This window comes from Microtus pennsylvanicus, chromosome 13 (assembly GCF_037038515.1).
Source record: "Microtus pennsylvanicus isolate mMicPen1 chromosome 13, mMicPen1.hap1, whole genome shotgun sequence".
Lineage (NCBI taxonomy): Eukaryota > Metazoa > Chordata > Mammalia > Rodentia > Cricetidae > Microtus > Microtus pennsylvanicus.
In genome coordinates this window covers 63,852,078-63,872,061 of record NC_134591.1, presented here as the reverse complement: position 1 = coordinate 63,872,061, position 19,984 = coordinate 63,852,078, and the positions used below count along the sequence as shown (strand labels likewise).

General features: G+C 45.2%; 1 protein-coding gene across 7 annotated transcripts in view; it reads left to right on the top strand.

The window, feature by feature from the left end:
- The window catches only part of Phactr4 (phosphatase and actin regulator 4), a 75,057-nt gene extending 56,351 nt beyond the window's left edge, over positions 1-18,706 (top strand). For all 7 annotated transcript variants that reach the window (XM_075946510.1, XM_075946512.1, XM_075946511.1 and 4 more), the window contains 6 exons: positions 1,543-1,696; positions 6,832-6,887; positions 9,461-9,522; positions 11,871-12,008; positions 13,824-13,900; positions 16,084-18,706. In XM_075946510.1, coding sequence (XP_075802625.1) covers positions 1,543-1,696; positions 6,832-6,887; positions 9,461-9,522; positions 11,871-12,008; positions 13,824-13,900; positions 16,084-16,099 — 503 coding nt within the window. In that variant the 3' untranslated portion in view covers positions 16,100-18,706. The remainder of the gene's footprint in view (positions 1-1,542; positions 1,697-6,831; positions 6,888-9,460; positions 9,523-11,870; positions 12,009-13,823; positions 13,901-16,083) is intronic.
- The last annotated feature ends 1,278 nt before the right edge of the window (positions 18,707-19,984 follow it).

The window sequence follows — 19,984 nt, the reverse complement described above, 5'->3', positions numbered from 1 at the left end:
AATGAAAACCAAAACCATTCACCTTGAAGATAGAGGCTAAGAATTATAGAGAAAAACTGGAACAGAGATTACACTGAAGAGTGAGGTAAGATGCTGGAGAAGGAGCTGGCTCAGCAGTTAAGAATGGATACTACTCTTGCATTGGACCTGGCTTTGCTTCCCAGCACCCATGTTGGGTAGCTCACAACCACCTGTGACTCCCAACTCCAGGGGATCCAATACCTCTGGTCTCTGAGGGAACCTACACTCAGTGTGCCCATACCTCCACACAGATATAAACACACACACGTCATTAAAAAAAGCTTAAAGGAAAGACTTAAATAAAAGAGATAAATGATAATTTTTCTTAATATAATGAACTTCTTGATAACCTAAACTAAAAAGTGTGTTTTTCTGGATGTGGTAGCTCATACCTATAACCATAGCATCTGAGAGTCTAAAGCAAAAGGATTACATTAGTTAGAAAATAGTCTAAACTGCTAAATTAGCTCAAAAACCAAAAGAGGGTTCTGGAGAGATGGGGGCAGGGAAGGGGAGTGTGGGAGTGTCAGCTACATGAAACCGGTCTCCAAACAGCAAAGAAAGCAAGGGTAGGAAAAGAATGATGACTCTAGTCCACTTTCTAAGGGACAGAGGTAAGAGATTGTGACTTCTGGAGTTTGAGCACAGCCTGGCAACATAGCAAGACTCACTCTCAAAACAGTGATGAAGAGATGACAAGATCTACTAATATAAAATCTTTCATGTTTTAAGTCAGAGGACTGTCCCAGAGCAGGCTAGATTCCATCTGTAGAAACTCTCACTGTCAGGGCGGTGGTACACACACCTTTATTTCCAGCATTTAGGAGGCAGAGACAGGAAGATCTCTGTAAGTTCGAGACCAGCCTGGTCTAGAATGCAAGTTCCAGGTCAGGACTGTTACACAGAGAAACCCTGTCTTGAAAAACAAACAAAATAAAATAAAATAATAAGGGAACTAGAAAAATGGCTCAGTGGTTAAGAGTAATGGCGGCTCTTACAGAGGACCCGGGTTCATTTCCCAGAACCTACCTGGCAGCTCACAACTGTCTGTAACTCTCGTTCCAGGGAATCTGATACCCTGACAAATATGCACATAAAATAAAAAAATAAAACTTGGGCAGTGGTGGTGCACACTTTTAATACCAGCACTCAGAAGGCAGAGGCAGGTGGATCTCTGTGAGTTCAAGTCCAGCCTGGTCTACAATAGCTAGTTCCAGGACAGGCTCCAAAGCTTCAGAGAAACCCTGTCTCGAGAAACAAAAAAATAGATAAATAAATAAATAAAATAAAAAATTAATTCTCACTAAATGAGGAAAGTGTAGAGTGATATGTATCCTTTATCTGACTCATTCTATTTTGCTGAAAATTATCTTTAAATGCCTTAATGTCTTATGTTGTTCCTTCCTCTGAGTTTGACTAGATCATTCAAAGCCAGATGGGCTGCTGGGAGTTGTATTCTCACGCTCTTGCCTGGTTCACATGAGCCTTTGTGCCTTAGCATTTTTTTTTCCTTGTGTAAAGGTGCTCTGGCCAACAGAGTGAAGAGGAAAGACACGCTGGCAATGAAGCTGAGCAGCAGACCCAGTGAACCAGAGTTGAACCTGAATTCCTGGCCTCGTAAAAGCAAGGAGGAGTGGAATGAAATACGGCACCAGATTGGGAACACGCTGATCCGGTACGCCTTTGCATTTGAGTTTGTGTGTGTCAGACTCTTGGAAATGAAGCATTCATCTGTTTTTTAAAAGAATAATTTTTTTAATTTATTTTTTCTTGGGGAAAAAAAATTTCCGCCTCCTCCCATCCTCCCATTTCCCTCCCCTTCCTCCCACTCCACTCCCCCTCCCCACTAAAAGAATAATTTTTAACAGTGTGTGTTCGACAGGTGGAGTTCTCTAAGCTTTAGGAGATGGGGAACATCAGAGATCGCATTGGGAGCTTTCAGTCATCACATAACACAGGAGGCTCAGACAGGTTGCTAAAGGAGTCAGGCTGGTTTCCAGGACATGCAGATTCCTGTGTGACTTATCCGATTGCTGAACCATGAAATGCCAACCTAACTCATCATACCTGTTTTTTTTTTTTAAAAAAAATAAGTACCATGTAGCTGCTTCTTTTCAAAAAGTTAGTATATTTTTCAAGTCAGCTGGAGTCAAAAAGGAGGGAAGTGGAATGCAGGCCAACCTCTTGTTTATGCAATGAGCATATTTGTGTATGGACAGATGTTTACATGGCATAGACACTTCTCCCGTCTAAAAGGGATAAAAGGAAGAAAAAACTCTTCTCCCTACAAGAAAAGTTAACTGAGGCGTCCATCACTTAAGGTCCAGCCTTCTTTCCCACTATAGACGTCTAGCTTTTCTTTCTTTGTTTTTTTAATTTAAATTTATTTGCTGTGTGTTGGTGTAAAGGTGTCAGATCCCCTGGAACTGGGGTTACAGTTGTGAGCTGCCATGAGGGTGCTGGGAATGGAACCCAAGTCCTCTGGAAGAGCAGCCATCTCTCCAGCTCCACTTTTCTTGTACACAGACTGTGTATTCATTCTGCATCTAGAAACAAGGCAGGCCCTTTGTATACTCTGGCATTTGGGGTGCTGAAGTCATTATCTCATACTATGTATCACTTACTTTAGAGGGGGATAGATAGACCCATTTCAAACAAGAAAAGTTGTGAGAAAATACACCATTTACCTAGATGTGTGAGTGTGTACTGTTTGCCTTACTGATTATTGTGTACAGTGCCAATATGCACGTACTTTGGGTGTTGGGGTTTTTTTGTTTGTTTGTTTCTTTCTTTTTCCCCAAGACAGGGTTTCTCTGTGTAGCTTTGGCTGTCCTGGAACTCACTCTGTAGACTAGGCTGGCCTTGAGCTCACAGAGATCCACCTGCCTCTGCTTCCTGAGTCCTGGTTTTAAAGGTGTGCATCACCATACCCTGCTCCATACTTTATTTTTTTTTCTGGACCCTTTCAGAACATAGTGTAAGCTGGGTAGGATGTCTCCCACTTGTAACTTCAGCACTTTGGAGACTGAATATTGCTAGAATATTGCTGGTTCCAAGTTAATCTGGGCCATATAATGAGATTCTCAAACATTCATGATCTTTGTTTTGTATTGTTTAGACTGGTTCTCATTGTAGTTCAGGCTGACCTCAAATTCTCTACGTAACCCAGCCTGGCCTTGAACTTCAGAATCTTCCTGTCTTAGTCTGTCAAGTGCTAGGATTACAGGTATATGCACACTAACACATACAGCTGATCTCATAGTTCTGACTAGTCTTGAACTCACAGAGATCCACCTGCCTCTGCTGTGTAACATTGGGGGGGTCCTGTTTGTTTGTTGGGGTTTTTGTGCCGCTCGGTACCCCACAACTGTTTAGCCCCCAAAGAAAATCACACATAGGTCTCTATAAGTTATAAAGCTGATTGGCCCATTAGCTCTAGCCTCTCACTGGCTAACTCTCACATCTTGATTAACTCATTTTTCTGATCTATGTTAGCCATGTGGCTCAGTACCTTTTTTCAGTGGGGCAGATCACATCCTGCTGCTTAGGTGATCTGGGCAGGAGTGGGAGGAATCAACTTCCTCCTTCCCAAAATTCTCCTGTTCTCATTCCATCATTTCTACTTCCTGTCTGATTTTCCTGCCTATATTTTCTGCCTGGCTAATCAGCGTTTATTTAAAACATGATTGACAGAACACAGACAATTCTACTGCACCATGCTGAGTACTGGAATTAAAGACGTGCGCCACCATGCCTGGCTCAGGGACTCTACTCCAAAGTACTTCAGCACAATCTTCTATGAAGAAGTAATAGTTAGAAAATTACAGGAAAAAGAAAACCTAAGGGCTAACAAGATGGTTTAGTGTGTAAAGGTGCTTGCCACCAAGCTCTGCAACTTGAATTAATTCCTGGCACCCATGTAAGAGAAGGAGAGAATCCACTCCCGTGAGTTTTCAGTGACCCCCACCTATGTGTTCTGGTCACGGGTGTGCCTCCTTCCTCCTAGCACACGTCCAGATGCACAAACACACACAAAAGTAAATGTGATGAACATTTTAAAAGAAAAAGCCTGGTACACACCTTTAACCCCCACTCAGAAGGCAGAGGCAGGTAGATCTCTGCAGTCCCAGCCAGGACTACACAGAGAAACCCCATCTCAAAAGAACGAAAGAAGAGAAAAAGAAAAAAGAAGAAAATGTTAATTGCTCATAATCCTATGCCTTATAAAATAGGGTTGACCAACTTCTCTAAAGGACTGAAAATAAGTATTTCAGTTGGGTATGGTAGCACCTGTCATCCCAGAAACAGTGAGCTAGCGTTCAAGACCACCTGCAGGTACATAATGAGTTTGAGGATAATCTAGGACTACCTGAGGCCCCTCCTCAAAAAAATGAGAGAAAACATTTATGATTTCAAGCCACATACATTCTCTTTTCTGAATTTATAGTTTGTTGACTTTTTGAGATCGGGTTTCATAGCACTTGGGATGAGGTTACAGGTATGTGCCACCATGCCTGGCTACAGGCTCTTTGCTTCCTGTGGTGCCAGGGATAGAGCCAGGTCCTCATGCAAGCTAGGCGAACGCCCCATCACTGAACTGTATTTTTTTTTTTTTTTTTGGTTTTTCGAGACAGGGTTTCTCTGTGGTTTTGGAGCCTGTCCTGGAACTAGCTCTTGTAGACCAGGCTGGTCTCGAACTCACACAGCTCCGCCTGCCTCTGCCTCCCGAGTGCTGGGATTAAAGGCGTGCGCCACCACCACCCAGCTCTGTATTTTTGTGTGTGTGTGTGTGTGTGTGTGTGTGTGTGTGTATTAAACAATATTTTTAGACCTCAGATGTGCTCTTTCAGAAGACTTGAATTTGGTCCTCAGCATCTACATCAGGCAGTTTACAGCTGCCTGTAACTCCCACTCCAAGGGATTTGACACCTCTGGTCCCCGGAACATACAATTAAAAATAATAAAATCTTTTTTTCCCCCCTTTGGTTACTTGTGTAGCCCTGGCTGTTATGGAACTCCTCTGTAGACCAGGCTGGCCTTGAACTCAGAGATCTGCCTGCCTCTGCCTCTGTTTTGAAGTAGAGTCTTACTATGTAGCCCTGGCTCTCCTGGAACTTGCTGTGTAGACAGGCTGACCTCGAACTTTCAGGAGTCCACTTGCCTCTGCCTTCCGAGTGCTAGGATGAAAGACTCAGACCACCACCAGCGACCAAATATATAGTCTTTGTCCTTACTTCTAATGTTCACTGTGTAACTGATACAATTAATTGAGTCAGAGCCCTGTTAGTGTTTACCTCTGGTGTTTTGTTCCTCTAATTAATTCTAGTCAGTGGTTCTCACACTTAAACATTCATTTGGCAGGCTAACTTACCTGGCAGGCTTGTTTAAAAGCAAATTGTTGAGTTCCACCCAGAGTTTTTGCTTCAGGGCGGTGCCTGGGTTGTATTTCTTGTTTGTTCATATGACTGATCCTAGGGCCACTTTGAAAGTCAGGATTCTATGAGTTCCCACCAGTGTGCTCACTGCAAAAGTTCTGGTGAGGGCTGGAGAGATGGCTCAGAGGTTAAGAGCGCTGGCTGATCTTCCAGAGGTCCTGAGTTCAATTCGCAGCAACCATATGGAGGCTCACAACCATCTATAATTTGATCCGGCTCCCTCTTCTGGCATGCAGACTGAACACTGTGTAATAATAAATAAATATTTTTTTAAAAAAAGTTCTGGGGGCCTGGAGAGAGATGGCTCAGTGGTTAAGAGCATTGCCTGCTCTTCCAAAGGTCCTGAGTTCAATTCCCGGCAACCACATGGTGGCTCGCAACCACCTGTAATGAGGTCTGGTGCCCTCTTCTGGCCAGGAGGCATACACACAGACAGAATATTGTATACATAACAAATAAATAAATATTTTTTAAAAAAAGTTCTGGGGATTATAGTGTAAACTCTTCTGTCTTTATATGGCCATCAGGTATATTTTAAAACACTCAGCATTTGGCCAGGTGTGTGCACCTTTAATCTTATTACTTGGAAGGCAGAGGCAGGTGAATCTTTAAGTTTGATACTAGCCTGGTCTACACAGTAAGTTCTAGGACAGTCAGGGCTACACAGTGAGACCATGTCTCAAAACAAAAATATGTTCAGCATCACTAAACCAGAGACATCTGTTCACACAAGATTTATGAGATGATGAACACCTTTTTTTTTTTGAGACAGAGTTTCTCTGTGTTGCCCTGGCTGTCCTGAAAACTCACTCTGAAGACCAGGCTAGGGTTAAAGGTGTGCACCACCATCACATTCTGCAAGGATTCTTTTTGTTAATTTTTTTTAAACGTGTATGAGTGTTTTGACTGTATTTAACCATGTGTGTACAGTGCCCTAGAAACTCAGCCCCCCTGGAACTAGAGTTCTAGTTGGTTTTGAGCTGCTACATGGATGCTTGGAACCAAACCCAGGTTCTCTGGTAGAACAACCAGTGCTCTTAACTGCCAAGCTACCTCCACACTTACCTACCTTTCCATTCTGAGGCAGGATTTTTTACATCTCTCCTCAAGTGCTGGCCTCACAGTATAAAGCCACCACATTCAGCATAATATTGTGTGTGTGTGTGTGTGTTAGCACTTTCAGTATCAAATTGGTTTCATGATAAACAAATCAGCTACTGAAGTATATGTTAGAAATTTTACTGATTTTTTTTATAGATCAATATAAATCTTGGCCAAAACAAACAAAAAAGCAAACAAACAACCCCCAAATCCTTAGAAATGGTGGTTGGAGGTTTGCTGTGGACAGTTAAGTACCTGTGTCTCTCTCTTGTAGGCGACTGAGTCAAAGACCGACTGCAGAGGAGCTGGAGCAACGGAACATACTACAGCGTAAGTCCAGCCTTTGTGCACCATGAGTGTAATGTGCACTAGGACAGAAGTATTTGCTAAAAGGGCCAAGGAGAGTTAGTTCCTGCTCAGGAAGCCCAGTTTAGTGTACTATGATATGTTTACATGGCTCCTGGGTCTGTGATGGCATTTGTGATAGTGTGCGCAGGCTTGGCCTATGCCTTTGTTCAGGGAGCTAAGGTCGTGGCTGAGCTGATGGACAGGACATTCCTCTTCCTGGTGGATTCTAAGGATAAGGCCCAGAATATTCCTTCTGCTTTTATTGCTTGACTTGTATTTCTGTAGCCACCAAAGAGGAATGCGTATCTAACTTCCTGCCCATGTGCATAGTTAACTCCCCAGAACAATATTCTGACCTAACACTGACTTTGTTTTACCAGCGCTTTGACTTAGAACCTGTGCTCTGTTGCTCCTCCCCTTCCTCTCTGGGGATCTGTAGCTCCTGAGGACAGGTGGCAGTCCTGCCTCCCACTCCCATCTCATCACTGCTTGTCTCCATCCCAGTTAAAATCACCAGAAATAGTCCCAGCCAGGTCTTTCCATTGCTGCTCCCTTTGGTCTTCCCACCCCAAGCCATATTAGTTCCTTCTCAGAGCAGGGATTCTCACCCTTTGCTCTCAGCACACCCTGAACTCTGGAGATTATGCTCTTCCCTTAAGGCCTCTCTGTCCGTGTGCCTTGGAAGTACCCACCTCAGTGAGGAATCTGAGCTGAGCCCATAGGACAAGGACCAGTCACATCCTGGGATACCTTGTGTCCTTGTGTCTCAAGTCCCACCTCTCTGACTGTGCCTGCAGTCCTGTTTGCCCCCTCAGAGAGTGATCTCTTCTAGACAGCTCTTACTTATTTCATCCCTGTGGATATGGATGCAGAGGCATACAGGAGTGAGGAGGAAAGGAAGCAAAAGGAAAAGGGGTTCAGTGATGATAGAGGTTCTCTTTTTTTTTTTTTTTTTTTTTTTTGGTTTTTTCGAGACAGGGTTTCTCTGTGGCTTTGGAGCCTGTCCTGGAACTAGCTCTTGTAGACCAGGCTGGTCTCGAACTCACAGAGATCCGCCTGCCTCTGCCTCCCGAGTGCTGGGATTAAAGGCGTGCGCCACCATCGCCCGGCCTATGATAGAGGTTCTCTTCAGAGACTGTAGGATGAATGAAAGTGTTAGTAGCAGAGAAATGGGAGACTCCTAGAGCTGCTTCTAAGCATGCCGTCTGACTGTTCCATCGCCTGTTTTCTCTGTGCTTTCTGGATCTACATTCACAGCCTAGGTACTCAGTGAATTTATAATTGAGAACTTTATAGGTGCTGCTCTCGACAGGACGCGGTGTCAGTCGCCTATTTTTAGGGATTACTCTGGAAACCTTTTCTTCTGTTTGTTAAGAAAGATTCATGTATTTCATTTGCATATATGTGTGAACATGCGTATGCGTCCAGGGGCTACTGTGACCAGAGGCTTCAGAACTCCTGGAGCCAGAGTCACAGGCAGTTGTGCGCCACCCAGTACTGGTGCTGGGAGCTAAACTAGGGTCCTCTGCACGAGCAGTATGCATTCTTTTTTATGTGTAATTTATTATTTTATTTGTATGTGTTTTGCTTGCACGTGTGTCTGTGCAGCACATGAAGAGGGGGCATCAGGTCCTCTGGAACTAGAGTTACTCTTCAGCCCCTAGAAACTATTTTCCCCCAAGAAAAGTTTTTATTTATTCTTATTACTCATGTGTATATGTATGTGTTGTGAGTGTGTGCCATATTTGAGGTGGGGTGATGGTAGGCCAGAAGAGGGAGTGGAATTCCCACACCCAGCTGGAGTTACAGGCAGTCGTGAGCCTCCACTGTGGTTTCTGGGAATTGGACTCGGGTCCTCTAGTGCAGCAAGAACTATCTCCTGCAAACGTTCTCTTCAAGAGCACTGTAGTCAATATTAGCAATATGTTCAGCTCTCTAGATCTTTAAACACATGGAAACCTTTTTTTTTTTAAACTTTATTTAACCTTATTTCATGCACATTGATATAACGATGTCAGATTCTCTGGACAGGGGTTACAGACAGCTGCGAGCTGCCATGTGGTTGCTGGGAATTGAACCCAGGTCCTCCGGAAGAGCAGTCAGTGCTCTTAGCCACTGAGCCATCTCACCAGCCCCACATGGAAACCTTTAAGTACCTCTAAAGTGTTTTAAAAATGTGAAAAACTGCTGGGTGGTGCACGCCTTTAATCCCAGCACTCGGGAGGCAGAGGCAGGCGGATCTCTGTGAGTTTGAGGCCAGCCTGGTCTACAAGAGCTAGCTAGTTCTAGGACTGTTACACAAAAAAAGCCTGTCCCAAACAAAGTGAAAAACATCCTTAGCTCAAGCCTGATGCAATGCCCTGTCTTGCTCTTAAGTATTGACTGTACAGTGGACAGAAAAAGACTGTCCTGCTAGGAAGTTTCTTGATTAGCCATTCACAAGTGGAGTATTTCATTCCAGCTTTGACGCTAAGAAGTATATGTATTGTAAGTACTTGAATGTCTGCTGTGCGAATTTCATTTGAAGTAACATCCTCTGTTTCTGTCAACTGAAGCTAAAAATGAAGCTGACCGGCAAGCAGAGAAGCGGGAGATTAAACGTCGGCTCACTAGAAAGGTACGGTGTCCTTGTGTCTGGACGGCCTGTGATTGGAGTGAAGGATTGGCAGGAGTGGCATCTGCTGGCTTATTTTTAATATTTGAGAGGTTGTCACATTTAACCCAAAAGCTCTGAACGTGGTGAGAGCTTTTTTTATTTGTCTGGGGGGTATTGTTTGCTTGGTTGTTTTGTGAGACTAGAGAGCAAAAAGAAAAGGTCCTTGTGCATTCTAAACAAGTGTTCTACTAGTGAGCCCTCTTAGACTAAAATTTTTATTTATATGTAAGTTTAAATATATATATATATACAATAATAGAATTTGTAGCATTCCATTTTGCAACGCAAACTGGTTGTTTTCTAATCAAGAAAACAATTGAAATAATCCTGAATCCTAAAAAAATAAGAAGAGACATAATTTTCTCGATCAGTCGGGATAGGGCCTTTTCAATAGGGTCCATGTTGGCGCTGGAGTCGTCTCTTCTCTCTTCCATTGTCCACAACTTCTGTGATTGCTTCCTGCAGATTCAGATGTGCTCTTAGATACTTCTTAAAGATCATAAGAATTGCTGGGCAGTAGTGGCGCACATCTTTGATCCCAGCACTCGAGAGGGATTTCTGAGAGGCAGGCGGATCTCTGTGAGTTCGAGGCCAGCATGTTCTACAGAACGAGTTCCAGGACAGGCTCAAAAGCTACACAGAGAAACCCTGTCTTAGAAAAAAAAAATCATAAGAATTGCCAGGCATAATGCCGCAGCACCTTTACTCCCAGCACTCAGGAGGCAGAGGCAGAGGCAGAGGCAGGTGGATCTTTCAGTTCCAGACCAACCTGATTTACACAGGGAGTTCCAGGACAGCCAGAGCTACACAGACAAATCCTGTCTTGACAAACAAAACAAGACCAAAAACTTCCCAGTGCAGGTGTGGATATTCTTTCTGGAATTATTCTATTCTTCTCCAGGAATGGAGGAGTTATCCTTGCTTATTTGAGAGTGATTAGTGGTTCTATTGCCTTTTAACATTTAAGGTTACCTAATTGTATATCCTTAAATCTAATTTCTCAGAGCTGGAGAGATGGCTCATAGGTACTGGCTGCTCCCCCAGAGGTCCTGAGTTCAAACCCAGCAACCACATGATGGTTCACAACCATCTATAATGGGATCTGATGATGTCCTCTTCTGGTGTGCAGGCATACATGCAGATAGAACACTGAATATATAATAAATAAGTCTTTAGGGGAAAAAAATCATACTTCTTCACAGAATCTGCTAATTTGATAACATTGACCACGTATTTCCTAGGACATCTCAGAGCTATGTAACCTCAGGTTCTATTCTGGATCCATTTATAATCAGAATCTGTTTCTTCTTGGGACAGGGCGGTGGGAGGGGGCCAGTGCTACGGGTGGACCAAGGGTGTCACAGATGCTAACCTTGATGAGTTCTGTCATCAGGCGGCATCTACATTGTAACCAGATCTTCAGGCGCTAAGGGTACATATTAAAGTTTGAAGACCATAGGGCATGGCTATGATTCTGTACAGAAAACCAAACTCTCACAGATTTTCATACATTTTTATTTATTTTGTGTGAATGGAGTGTTGCATGGTGACGTCAGAGGACAACTTGTGGGATTAATCGCAGTTTGTTAGACTTGCTGACAAGTGCTTTCCCCTCTAAGCCACCTTGCCAGCCCAAAAGGAAATTCCCGATACCCCAAGTCCTTGGAGAGCTTTGGGGAGGATGGGACCCAGATGGTATAGTTAAAGCTTCTCAGGTTCTCTGGAGGTGGCAGTTCATGCCTGTAATTCTGGCATGCAGGCGGCTGATCAGCAGGAGGATTAACTGCAAGTTTCAGGCTAGCCTGAGCTACAGTGGAAGGCCCTATCTCAAAAGAAAAAGTGTCGGCCTAGTGGTAGTGGTGGTGGCGCATGCCCAGGGGAGGCAAGTGGATCTCTGAGTTCAAGGCCAGCCTGGCCTACAGAGTAAGTTCCAGGATGGCCAGAGCTACACAGAGAAACCCTGACTCAAAAAAATCAAATAAATAAATAAATGAATATCTAGATAGATAGATAGACAGACAGACAGACAGACAAAGTGAGGGCTGGAGAGATGACTTAGAGATTAAGGGCACTAGCTGCTCTTCCAAAGGTCCTGAGTTCAATTTCCAGCAACTACATGGTAGCTCCCAACCACCATGAGAATGAGATTTGGTGCCCTCTTCTGGCATGCAGGCAGAATATGGTATACATAATAAATAAATAAATCTTCAAAATAAATAATAAGTAACAAAAGAAAGCTTCCCATGTAACTCCATTGTTCAGTGAATGGTAAAGGCAATTTAATGCATGCTTGGCTCTGTGTGTTTCAGCTCAGTCAAAGGCCGACTGTGGCTGAACTACTTGCCAGAAAGATCCTGCGGTTTAATGAGTATGTGGAGGTTACAGATGCTCAGGATTATGACCGGCGAGCAGATAAGCCGTGGACCAAACTGACTCCTGCTGACAAGGTAACTCGAAAATGCTCACATAGTCTCTGAGGATCTCCCTCTTCACTACTTTTTCTGTTATTATTGTGAAGCACACTTAGGGTTTATTAAGAGCGCTTTGAAACATAGATTTTAAGCATAGAGGTAACAGAAAGGGAGGCACTTGGCAAAGTCCAGCCACAGCCCAGTGTGGGTCTTCAGAAGGACACGGCACTGATGAGAGAGAAGAGTAAGCCGGCAGCAGAGCTTCTAGTTTTGATAGGATGTTACATTTCAAAGCAAGATACAAAATGCCAAGATGTAAACCCAAGTTTTCTATTAAACATTAAGAAAATAGCTGTTTTGCCAGGCCGTACTAGCACACACCTTTAGTGTTATTTTACTTATGTTTTAATCAGTAAAGCTTTCCTAAAGATCAGAAGCAGAGCTAAGCCACTAAAGGGCGGGCAGTGGTAGCACACACTTTAATGTCAGGATTTGGAAAACCTGGGCAGAAGGATCTTTGTGAGTTCAAGGCCACACTGGGCTTACACAAGACCACCGCAGAAACACCTGCAGGTAGTGGTGGCTCACACTTTGAATCCCAATACTAGGGAGTCACATGCCTTTCCTCCTAGCACTAGAGGGAATATAAAATGGAAGAGAGAGGCTTAGTCTACTTCCTCTGTGGCCACCCAGCCTTAGTAGAGGTGAGACTTCTCTAGTAACTTGGCTGCTTTGTGGTCGCCCAGCCTTGGTAGAGGGCAGACTTCTCTAGTAGCTTGGCTGCTTTGTTTTTCTGGTTTTCAGGTTGAACCCCAATGTCTATTTCTGGGTTTTTATTATTTTTGCTACACACCCTTTTAATCCTAACACTAGGGAGGCAGAGGCAGACAGATCGCTAAGTTTGAGGCCAGCTTGGTCTACAGAGTGAGTTCCAGGACAGCCAGGGCTGTTATACAGAGAAACACTGTCTCAGAAAAAGGGAAAAACAAAAAAGAAGAGGAAGGAAGGGAGGGAGGAAGGGAACAGCTGCATAAGGGTGGGGAAGAAACAAAAACCACTGAACAAAAATTTGAGATGGAAATAAAATACCCTTTTTTTCTAATTTATTTTATGTTTATGGATGTTTTTCTGGCATGTATGTCTATTCAGAGAGGCCAGAAGAGGGCATCAAATCCCTTGGAACTGAATTACAGACAGTTGTGAGCCACTATGTGGTTGCTGGGAATTGAACCCGGGTCCCCTGGAAGAGCAGCCAGTGCTCTTAACTACCAAGCTACCTCTCCAGCCCCAATAAAACATATTTTTGGGACTGGAGAGATGGCTCAGTGGTTAAGAGCTGCTATTCCTGAGTATCCAGATTCAGTCAATTCACAGCACCCACATGGTGGCTCACAGCTGTCTGTAACTCCAGTTCCAGGGGATCTGGCATCCTCACAGAGGTATACATGCAGGAAAAAAATGCACATAAAATAAATAAATCTCCCCCCCACCAAAAAAAACCAATCCCCACATTTTTACCAGCAGCAATTGGAGGAGATCTGGTGCTGTATCTGAGTAATTCTCTCACTTCTGTGCCCTGCTTAATGTGCTGTGGACACGACAAAGACTATCTTCTTAACGCTTTGATTTAAATCGAGACTTTCGGGTTTACATGAAGCTTAGTAGTGTCAAAGAGAGTACTGTGTGTCTGGCTCAGCTTGGCTGGATCTCTTGGCCTGACTTTTCTTCCTTCTGGGCTGCATCCAAAATGTGTGGTTCCTCCTAATGATAAGCCCATTAGAGAAACATGGCAAGTCACAAGGCTGCCCTTCAAGAGAGAAAAGATGCTTAAATCTTATTTCTATCTTACAGGCTGCCATAAGAAAAGAATTAAATGAATTTAAAAGCTCAGAGATGGAGGTTCATGAAGACAGCAAACATTTTACACGGTAAGACCCAAAGATTCAAATATTTGTGACTGAGAAAAGTTTCCCCAGCAGACAGACATAACAAAGTCGTTCAGATAGGAGGAACTCTACTGATCTACAAAGCCAGACATGGTGCTATAAATCTATAATTGTAGTCTTGGAAGGTGGGGACAGAAGGATCACGAGTTCAAGGCCTACCTAGACTTCACGAGACCTTGTATTAAAAAACAAAGACAGTGGGGCTGAGGTGATTGCCCTGTGGATGAGCACTGCTGGGAAGTGTATAGACGAGTGTGGATCTCAGCAGGGAAGTGTATAGACGAGTGTGGATCTCAGCAGGGAAGTGTATAGACGAGTGTGGATCTCAGCAGGGAAGTGTATAGACGAGTGTGGATCTCAGCAGGGAAGTGTATAGACGAGTGTGGATCTCAGCACCATGAGAAACCAGGTGCATCTGAGAGTGTCTGACGTCCCAGTGCACATGGTGAGGTGGAAGGCAGAGATAGGCCAGTCCTCAGCTAGCCTGGTGTCTGTCCACAGCGGTGAACAAGATTGCTTCACTCAAACAAGTGGAAGACAATGACACCCTAAGATGTCATTGACTCGCATGTGTCCATTGTAGTGTATGTGGGCCTGCACTTACACACTACACACATATTACAAATGGAATAAGACACCAGGCAGTGGTGGCGCACGCCTTTAAACCCAGTACTCAGGAGGCAGAGACAGGCGGATCTCTGAGTTCAAGGCCCAGCTGGTCTATAGAGTGAGTTCCAGGACAGTTAGGGCTACACAGAGAAACCCTGCCTTAAGAAACCAACACACACACACCCAGAAAAAAAAGAATAATGACTAAATAGGTCTGAGGATGTAGCTCAGTTGGTAGAATATGTGTCTTGTGTGCCCAAAGCCCTGGGTGCCATCCCCGACACTGCTTAAACTGCGTGTGGTGGTGTATGCCTGTCATCCCAGCACTCAGGGAGATCAGGAGTTCCAGAGCCACCTCGGGTAAATCAAACCCATACCACAGCAACATCACCAGCAAGAGGATGAGAACTAAGAGCTATTTCTAAATGCCATTCTGAGTTTTGCCATTTTGTGTAGCCCAGACTTAGAATTTATATATAACCAGGGCTGACCTGAAACTCACAGCTGTCTAGCCTCTACCCTGGGATTACAAACTTGAGCTACTAAGCTCCCAGCTACTTCTGTTGGTGGTGATTTTGAGACAGGGTCTTGCTGTGTAGTTGTGGCTGGCCTCACAAGTACTGGCTGGATTGTAGGCCTGTGCCACCACGCCCAGCTTAGCCTGAGGCTCTTGATAGTCAATCAAGAGATAGTCAAGCAGAGACTACAGATGGGAGCCCCACGCCTGAGTGCTTGCATTTCTACCTCGGCTAATGAAGTTTGTGCGGCCTGTGAGACCATAGCTGTAGAGACAGCTTCATTTAGTTAACAAGTATTTACTGAGCACCTACAACAAGTACATACAATTCTGGGTCTTTAGGTTGCAACAGGGAATCAGGCAGAGCCTCGGGTTTCTGCAAACTCTGCTCTACAGCGGAAGGGTGACTGGGAAATGAAGTGCAGCTATTTGAAGGCTGACAGCGCCTGTGGTTTACTGAGGTGGCGCTGCCGGAGTCTCGAGAACAAGCATCCTCGGTCTCAGGCTCTGCCCCTCAGCCTACAGCTGGAACTGCCACCATGTCAACACTAGATAGTAGGTCCTTCAGGGGAAAGCCCATGATTATTGTTCTGTTTTGATTTGGGGATCTTGTTCTTGTTTACTTGGCTTCTAACAAACAGCTGTTTTGCTGCTTGTCTGGAGTGACAAGCACACAGGTCTGACCCATTCCTCCTTTGGGGAGCTTGTCGCCCCCCACTTTGTGTGTGTGTGTGTTTTGAGATAGGATCTCACACTGTAGCTCAAGCTAGCCTGGAACTCAAAGCAGTCCTCCTGCCTCAAACTCCCAAGTGCTGGAAGTCCCGCCCTCCGACTACAATACTGCTACTGATATAGCGAAGCCAGAGCTGGAGTTTAATTAGGGCAGAGCAGGCACAAGGCACTGGTCAGTCCTCAGCACCACTTGAGGTGCATAGATTCCTGTAACCAACAAAAGCCCTTTTGACTTTCCAAAACAGATTTCAAGAATAGGAAAGCAGTCTCCATTGTCTGGTAACTTGTCCCTTTCTGACCCTTCTAGCTACCATCGCCCGTGATGCTGATCGTGAAAAGGGGACTAAAGGACCACGGGAAAGCAGAGCTGTTGTGTTGCTTTTCTCCAGGGCAACCATAGCACTTCCCACACCACAGCCAGAGCTGCTCTGGGATCTGATTCAGAGCTGAACAGCACTTCTGTGAATGTAGCCTTCCACTGTAACGGATTCTCCTGGGCTGCCATTGGAGAGATATGAGACAGCTGATGCTTTTGAACCTCCTCACAACACTGCAGCGAACTTGAGGGCTTTCCTCTCGCCAGCCACCTGAGCTCGGGCCCTTGAAGGCTCCAAGTTTTACTGGTGGCAGCACACCCTGTCCCGAGACAACTGCCTGTGCCGAGGCAGTTTGTGCCATTAGCCTTAACTGCCTCCCTGTTTGTGTGACCCACTCATGTAGGCGTTAATCCTCTTGCCAGAACAACCCTGGAGGCTCTACCGTGCTATCTAGCAAATGGGCCCCCACTCCTGAATGCTTAGACCTCCCTGGTGTGGCAGTTGAAAGATTACACTGTCCCTTCTAGATGACCAGTGAGGCCCCCAGGAAGGTTGGTGTCTGAGCTGTCCCTCCTTTGACACCTGTCATCCCAGCTCCTTTGTTTAGAGGCAAGATCTGAAACTGGCTCAGGCTAGCCTGTACCTCGCTGTGTAGGCCAGGCTGGCCTCAAACATTGTCTCAGCCTCTCAGGTGCTGGGATTACAAGCATGAACCATCATGCTTGGCTCTCATCCTGGTCCTTATTTTAAAGTTATCCTAAAGAAATGATGGAAATCTATTTGTTAAACAGTCTGAACTGTAATCAAGCTGTTCAATGAGAGTGTCAAGTATAGTTTCTATACAAACCAAGAAAAAGGCCTTAATATTAATGCCAGTTTGGCAGAGCCTGACTCATGGGTTAGACTCCTTAGACTAAGTATACATTCCTGTACCAAATGATGTCGTTAGTCACTTCAGCCAGTGGGTGGGGGCACTGTGTGCTGCTGGCCCTCCGTACTGCACAGTGCCTCTTTACTCCAGTAGCCGCTGCTTCTCTCCGGCAGCCTTCACCTCACATGCCTTGTTCATGCTGTAGCCAGTGTGGTTGGTGCCTCAGTTTTTAGATCAGGCCCTCCCCATTTGTATTTGTGATGTAAATGTGATTTCCCAAAGCGAATCTGGTCTGTGCCTCAGAGTTTTCTCTTGAAGCCCATACAGCCTCACCTCTCCCTCCCAATTGCTCTTCACGTTCTAGGTGGAAAAGAAACACATCCCAGTTTTTCTTCTTTCTTCTTTTAGTCTGCAATTCTGTAGCTCAGCCAGCCTTTGACTTGAGGTCTCCCTCCCGCCTTCCCGCCCAGGATCGTAGGATCATAGGCGTCCACAGGCATAGCTGGCTCCTCCTCACCCACCGTTTAGTAAATTGTGAGTTTCGAGTGCTTCCTCTCCATTCCTCTTTTCTGTTTGTGTTCCTTCAGCAGTGTTCTCCTTGTTAACACCGCACTTGCGGAAGATTTAGAATATAGGGCAAACAAAAGCTAAAGTCACCTTAAAATAGGACTTCCTTCTCTCCAGAGGAAAAGGTGGTTTTGTTTTTCCTGTTACTACCAGGTAGTTTCTGGTTATGGAAACAGGACTGCCTCCCCACTTCCCCACCTCTTCCCCACCCCTCCCCACCACCTCACCCTCCACCTCCTCTTCCCCACCCCTCCCCACCACCTCACCCTCCACCTCCTCTTCCCCACCCCTCCCCACCACCTCACCCTCCACCTCCTCTTCCCCACCCCTCCCCACCACCTCACCCTCCACCTCCTCTTCCCCACCCCTCCCCACCACCTCACCCTCCACCTCCTCTTCCCCACCCCTCCCCACCACCTCACCCCCCAGCTCCCCTCCTCCCCACCTCTCCACCTCCTTACCTCCCTACTTCTCTACCTTCCCACTTCCCCTCCTCCCCACCCTTCTCAAAGCTTGTTAACACTTGGGCTAAGGAGGGGAAGACCAATGACAGTTGTAAGAAGTCTAGACACAAGGTTGCCGTAATTGCTGACTTGATCATTCAGCATCCTCTTTTGTGATTGTATTTTGTTCAGTGTGCTCAAGATGGAATCCAAGTTCTCACAAGCTAGGCCAGTTCTCTCTGCCACTGAGCTGTCCTCAGCCCTGATCCCAACCACACTTGCTTTCCTGTTGGTTTTAGAGACTGCATATGCCTTCACTGTCTGTGGCTAAGGTGACATTTTCTCTTCTGTTTTATTAGCTATGGTCTCATGTAGCCCAGGCTGGCCCCAAACTCACTATATAGCCAAGGCAGACCTCAACCTTGTGATGGTCCTGCCTCCACCTCGCAAGCACAGGGATTGCACCACGCCTGTCAGTCGTCCTCCACCGCTGCTCTCCCTCACTGTGCCAAGCCTGAGCTCCCGTCTGCTCCTGGGCCACCACGCTCGGGTTCACTCTTCATCTCGTTTGTTAGGGCAGCATCTAGTCAGTGGTTCTGTCTTAGTGTATATAAGAGCTGACTTTGTGTTTTCTCTCTGTAATTTGAAGTCACAGTTGTAAAGCCTAGCATATTGTAACGTCAGAATGTCCCCTAATGTACAGAATCATGTAAAATAAATAATTACATTGTATATCAGTCTTCCCACCAGTCTTAATTATTAAAGTATTTTAGAATATCGAAAAAAACTGATTTGTTTATTTTTTATTTTTTTAGTACTGGAAATTGAGCCTCATTACTCAACTGCTAAGCCACATCCCTGATTTGTGTTTTGCTTTACTTTTGTTTGTTTATTGTTAATGTTTTTTGAGACAGGGTTTCTCTGTGTAGCCCTGGCTATCCTAGAACTCACTCTGTAGACCAGGGGGCCTCGAACTCAGATATCCACCTGCCTCTGCCACCTGAGTGCTAGAATTAAAGGCATTCACCACCACCACCACCACCCAGTCTTTTTATTTTTATTTTTATTGGTGTTTTACCTGTATGTATGTCTTTGTGAGGGGTGTTGGATCCTGGAGCTACAAACAGTTGTGAGCTGCCAGGTGGGTGCTAGGAATTGAACCTGGGTCCTCTTGAACCAGTCAGTGCTCTTAACTGCTGCACCAGCTCTCCAGCCCCTGTTTTGTTTTACTTTATTCCAGAAAATTAAAGCAACTTAAAAATGATACCCAAATCCCAGCCTTTGGAAGGCAGAGGCAGGTAGATCTCTGAGTTTGAGGACAGCCTGGTCTACAAAGTGAGTTCCAGAACAGCCAGAAATATACAGAAAAATCTTGTCTCAGAAAAGAGAGAGAGAAATGAGATCCAAAATATTGCTAAAGACTCCAAAATGAAAAAGAAGATAAATGATTATGTTAAATGTAGCCAGAAGTGAGAATCTGTCATGTTTGTATATTTCTCTGCATGAACAAGAGTCACGGGACTGGGATATAGCTCAGTTGGTAGAGTGCTTGCCTTGTGTGCACCAACCCCTGAGTTCAGTCCCACATCATAAAGCAAGGCACAGTGCATCCCAGAACCTCTGAGGCTGAGACAGAGGTTGAGAAGTTAAAGGTCATCCTGAGTGTAAGCCACTTGAGTCACACAAGTGGCCGGGTCCCTCCCTGAGGACCTCTAACTGCCAGGCTCCACCCACAGAGCACACTCTTAACTGCCCTAACAGCTAGGCCCCCAGCCTACAGAGTAAAAAGCTGAGTCTCTGGACTTGAAATTCCACCAATCTCCACCCTTGAAACCTTCACCCTAAGAAGTTCATCCCCTCCCCCCAAAACTATCTAAGCTCTGCCTTCTGCTCAGTTCCCCACTGTTTCTTGCCCAAGCAGAGGCAGCCACCCTCCTGTTTTTTTTTCCCCTCCGGGTAAATCTCTTCTGTGAGGTTTGTTGTGAGGTGTGACTTTGTGGTATTTCTTGG